Raw genomic sequence first — 5,559 nt, 5'->3', positions numbered from 1 at the left:
ATATCCCTCAAGAGGTTAAAGTATTACAAATAGTCTGAAATGAAACTCAACCATTGTCTAAGGTGGCGATGGAAAAACTTTCGATCTTTCGTGTTCGATAAAATTCCTGTGCACAATGACCGAGGATCACGTGAAATAATGAAATTGTAAATGACAAAAAAAAAAAATAGATTAATATACGCGTAACGTATTAAATTCTTTAAGTGATAAAATTATATAAGTGATAAAATTATATAAGTGATAAAATTATATAAGTGATAAATGGCCACGCTTTCGAGCGTTCGACATTCGAATTCGGACGGGCCGTTAAACGTCGTCGATAAAATAGTTAAAAACCAACAGCAATTCGTCGAATCGAAAGAAAATCCGGACAAGGACAAATTAATTTCGGATTCTCGTGTTCTTCGAAAGCAAACGAAGTATACGAAACGGGCGACAAAAGGAAAAGGAAGACCGATGAATGTCCACGGTTATGGTGACGTTTTCTTGGAACCGAATCACGTACGAGTAAAATTATTATTCCAAAGAATGTTCAGGTTAAACGAGAACGGTTTCATTTTAACGTGTGCCCGATGGTGCATGAATTTATTTGAACATTTGCAATCGATATTAATAAGGCACGAAACATGCAAGTTTAAGTACGATTTGAGCTTAACTTATTGTTAGTTTTATAACTCCGATAAAAATTGACGAAATAATTTGAAATTCGCCAGATTTATTACTTGTAACAATAGGAACAAGTCGTAAAAATTACAAATATTTGTCATAATTATTTCCGTATATGTATATCAGCTCTCTGCTTGAAATATTTTTGTAACATTATCCTAAATGCTTTGAATGTGAATTTATTTATCTTTAGGTGAAAGCATCAGCCTTTTTGTATGAAATAACTGAACGCACAAATCGGTTAGCTCAACCACGTGCTCGAGTGACCGAGGAAAAGTCCTTTCGGCAATACTTAAATTCATCGCAGATCATGGAACCATCGCCACGTATCATCGAGCTCTCCAGACCGCGTATGATCTATCAGCAACCCTCCAAACCTGTTGGATATGTTTCGCCTAGTGCTCTCACAGCAGTCGGTTCGCCTTTTGTTTTACAGTACTCGTTTATTTAAAGAAAAATTGAAAAAAAAAAAACGAAAACTTAAAGAGGGTTTGAAAGCAACTATACCATTGATTGTTTTCAGATTTTCGTTATGTTTCGTTGAATATTTAAACAAGGAAAAAGTGGTTCCATGATGTTATTAACGTGACTTTAGTCGGGTGGACAGAGTGCGCAAACGAGCACTGGAAAAAATACAATGTATTCGGTTGACAGCTTTGTGACCATTGTGTATATTTGAGATAAAAAAGAAATATTCTCTTAATTTTTATTTTAAAAAATTTAATTCTGTCTTTAATAAAAGAAATAGAAGGAGATTATTTACCGAAACACCTCTACATACAGCGATAGAGACTAGTTTTGTGTATAATATACGTCCTCGCACATACCGATCGAGTGTATAGTTTTCTATTTTTGCTTGCAACCAGATTGAACTGTAGCACACAGATCGACAATGGATATAGCGAATATGAACGCATAATTGATTAATAATTGATCTTGTGCGTTATTCAATATGTATTCATTAACTGTAACAATAAATTGATTTACAAAATTTAGGCAGATATTAAATTTACGTCTTAATTTTAAGATTATAGGTACTTTATGATCTATTTTTTAATATTTACAGAATTAATAACGAGCTAAGATAGTAAGACCGTTAATGGCTGAATATTAATCCAGTGTGATATTGATTACAGCTACGCAGCGCATAATTGAATTATCAAGGCCAAAGAAGAAACGAAGAGTAAAAGTATCGAAAAGAAAGAAGCCCAACTATGCAGTCCGTAATTCGCGGAAGTCGTTAAAATCATCCAAAGGGAAATCACGGTAACGCAAATGATGATACAAATTCGATAAAAGAGCATAAGGGAACTACATTAACGCATATTACGGTAAACGAGAATGCGAGGCACTTTTTAAACAGAATAAATTGATTCGTTGTAGGTGTCACGTAAAGCATACAAAAAAGATGTACGATCACGAATACGAATCATTTCTTCAAAGTAAAACCAATCGAAGACTAAAAAGCAACAGAGTAGCTGGGAGGAAGCAGTATCCACCGAAGTTCTCCAGCTCTAACAGAACTATTATTATGGTCGATTTGAGTCCCAAAACTAACTCAAGATTCAAACTGAATAAAACCCACGGATTACGACACGTTTAATTCTATGGACTTGTTAGCCAATTATTAAAACTTGTGTACTGTCTCGAAATAATATATTCTTGATTTTATGTAACGACTTACTATGATAGGTTACGTTCATTCATTGTTTTTTACACGAAATGTCACCAGCGTTCGAGGAAAAAGAAAAATAGGAGAATAAAAATTCCAAGGAAAAGAGAAGTAAAAGATCCTTAACAGTTGTAACAGTTAACGTGTGTATATCTTAAATAATTTGAAAAAGTAAAAAAAGAACCTGTAACATTTGTTCAATCAAGTATCGAATCCAAGACAACTTCTAACATTAGTGGCTCTATTACATCAGATAAACAGTGGTATTTGTTTCAATGTTGTATATATTGTAAACTATAAACTATCTATCCTCAAAATTCTGTACTATTAGCTTTATTTCTTTATTATCTATTCGGTATCTCTCCTTATAAGCCTCGGAGTTTAAATTCCTTCTGTGCGCGCTGTATGACACCGCAGCCTGCGCATTGCACCATAGCGCAGCTTTAGGATGCGCATTGTACTATGGCGCAGCTTTAGGATCCGCGCTGTACTAAGGCGCCAACGCTGCGTTTAAATAAATGCGCGCCGTTTGGCGCCACGTGCTTGCGAGACTAACTATTTTAATGAATAAAATGGTTTTCTCTCCTAATGTTTTAAACGTTTCTTTCCTGTCATACAAAAACGACCCAATTTTCCTGATTGCCTAATGTCATAGACGGTTAGTACTCTTACAATTAAACTCACTTACCGCATATTACGTCCAGTGTTGCTCGTTTCGCGTACGGAACAATGTCAAATGCAGGTTTGCCTAATTCATTTCTAAGACAAGATATTAATACTTTGGCTTCTCTCATCGTCGTCTTGAAGTATGTCTCCAAAAGTCCGCTGTGAAACGTCGGTGTCAGTAATTTCCGACGAAAGTGCCATTTTTCACCTGAAATAGTATATAAATTTTTCTTTTTAGAAATCTGACTTTTTTTTATCTCGTCATTTCAAAATAGTCGTCAAAATGGTAGGTAGAAGATCTGGTGAATACATGATATCGTAAATTTAAACTCCGTTTACAGTTGACTGTCTACAATAATCGTGTTAATCAAGGATACAAGAAAGTTACACTTAGATTATTGATTTTTCTCAGGCTTACCAGCACTAGTCACCAAGCCAGAACCTAGCCAAGGATGTAAATACTCGTATTCTAAGCTTTTGTCGATGTGAACGCTACTGTTTAACAATGGCTGTATCGCTTCTGCCTTGTAGAGGAAGATAAACGGACGCATGCCTACCCAAACTAGATACATATCACCCAACTCTCTCCCCCATTGGACTAATCTCTTGAAGGACTCTGCAACACAGAAATTTTTCATTCGTATAAATTTATCTGCGTAGAGTAAATGTCATAAATTACTGGCAACCAGTCATTGCGACAAGAGTATCGATACGTAAGGATCATTCTAACCGAAATGTAAGCGAAAAAGACGCGAATGTTGAAAAAAAAAATATATACATGTCGAATCGAGTAACCTCCTCGTTTTTCGAAGTCGTTTAAAAAGGTGCACTATGATAACCAACTTCGATACCTTTATGTGCTACCTGGCGGCCGTCAACCCGAGGCGTCGCGTCGTACAAAAGTGAACCTTTTGCGGTGATTGTCATGGTCAGCCACCGTTATTGCCGTATATCTAGGCCCATTTCCCCCCTGTGATGCGAATTACTCATCAAGGAGTGGGAAGAAGACTGACACAGAAAGGAAAGAATGGAATAACTTTATGTTCTCATCTCTGTGTTTACTTCTAGTCAAGAGGGCGGTGACTGAACACTGATCAGATATTGGAAAATCTGATCTGTAAAACATGTGGAAATGGTAATGCGCGTATTTGCAACAAGAAGACGTCAAATAAGACAGGCTCAACGAAGAGAACAGATATAGACTTGTGGACCTTGAAGTGCAACGAGATGCTTGGCGTCCTTCGTGAGCGCTTTACTTGCGGTTTTAACACTTTCTCGTCACCAGAGTTGGATGAACTTTAGCGGAAAATATTGAACGAATGAATATGAAATAATAGTTTTAATGAAAAACAAAATGTTTTAAATAATAGTTCGTATAATTGATTCTGTATGGGGCACTCCATGTCAAATTAATCACTTTTGAATCCAAACATTTTTTTTATTTATCTGAAATTCTTGTATGTTATAGTACTCTACCGAAAATCTTTTTGTGATTTTTTTCAGATTCTTTTACTCGACCAAAATTAGTTATAAATAAAAAAAAGGAATTTTTTTCAAATACCTATGATTCTTCAAAAAAATGACCGAATAAGACGTTTCTTTTCAATATGTGTGTGTTTCGAATAAACCATACTGAAACATTACAAAACAAAATATTTGAATTCATCTTCTATAAAATTTGTTAAGTTTTCGGAAGAAAAATTTAAATTTTTCAAATTTCAAAGTCTTCGTTAATCACAGCTCTAGTTTCAGACAGAAACGTCTTAAACTTACTTTTCCGCAATTCATTATTTCGCTAATTCTCTTTTAAGTCAGACATAATTGCGTGCACTCATGTGCTACCAGAGCGTTGTTCAGACAGTAAACGACCTCGACCTCCTTCTCTCTCCGTCTGGTCACACGCGACAGGCTACGATTATCTTCGGTATTCAGTACGACCGATACGGATAAATCCTTTTTTCTCCTTTTCTCCTGAAGATTCTTTCGCGTGAAATCGTTTCGACTTCATTGATCGTTCGACTTCAACATTCCAGAGTGAACAATTTAATTTCTTTCCAAAGTATCGAAAAATATCTCTGAAGACAAATGTCTGACTTGGTCAATGACCTTTGTAACCAACCGTGTCGTTTAAACAATATTCTCAGACTTGGACGAATTTGAATTGAAACGAATATAAGAAATAATGATATTCGAGTAGTGGTACTCAAGTAATGACATTCTAATAGTGATATTCGAATAAAGATATTCGAGTAGTGGTACTCGAGTAGTGGTACTCAAGTAATGATATTGTATTAGTGATATTCGAATAAGGATATTCGAGTAGTGGTACTCGAATAGTGATAATCCAATAATGATATTCGAATAGTGGTACTCGAATAGTGATAATCCAATAATGATATTGTATTAGTGATATTCGAATAAGGATATTCGAGCAGTGGTACTGGAATAGTGATAATCCAATAATGATATTGTAATAGTGATATTCGAATAAAGATATTCGAGTAGTGGTATTCGAATAAAGATATTCGAGTAGTGGTATTCGAATAGTGATAATC

General features: G+C 35.2%; 1 protein-coding gene across 2 annotated transcripts in view; it reads right to left on the bottom strand.

The window, feature by feature from the left end:
• Positions 1–5,559, bottom strand: part of LOC128872992 (cytochrome P450 4c3-like) — a 12,278-nt gene that overhangs the window by 3,190 nt on the left and 3,529 nt on the right. For both annotated transcript variants that reach the window (XM_054116228.1, XM_054116227.1), the window contains exons 3-4: positions 3,423–3,620; positions 3,027–3,212 (exon numbers count right to left, since the gene is read on the bottom strand). In XM_054116228.1, the coding sequence (XP_053972203.1) occupies positions 3,027–3,212; positions 3,423–3,620 (384 nt within the window). The remainder of the gene's footprint in view (positions 1–3,026; positions 3,213–3,422; positions 3,621–5,559) is intronic.

Source organism: Hylaeus volcanicus, chromosome 2 (genome assembly GCF_026283585.1).
Source record: "Hylaeus volcanicus isolate JK05 chromosome 2, UHH_iyHylVolc1.0_haploid, whole genome shotgun sequence".
Taxonomy (NCBI): Eukaryota; Metazoa; Arthropoda; class Insecta; order Hymenoptera; family Colletidae; genus Hylaeus; species Hylaeus volcanicus.
This window is presented reverse-complemented; position numbering and strand designations above follow the sequence as displayed.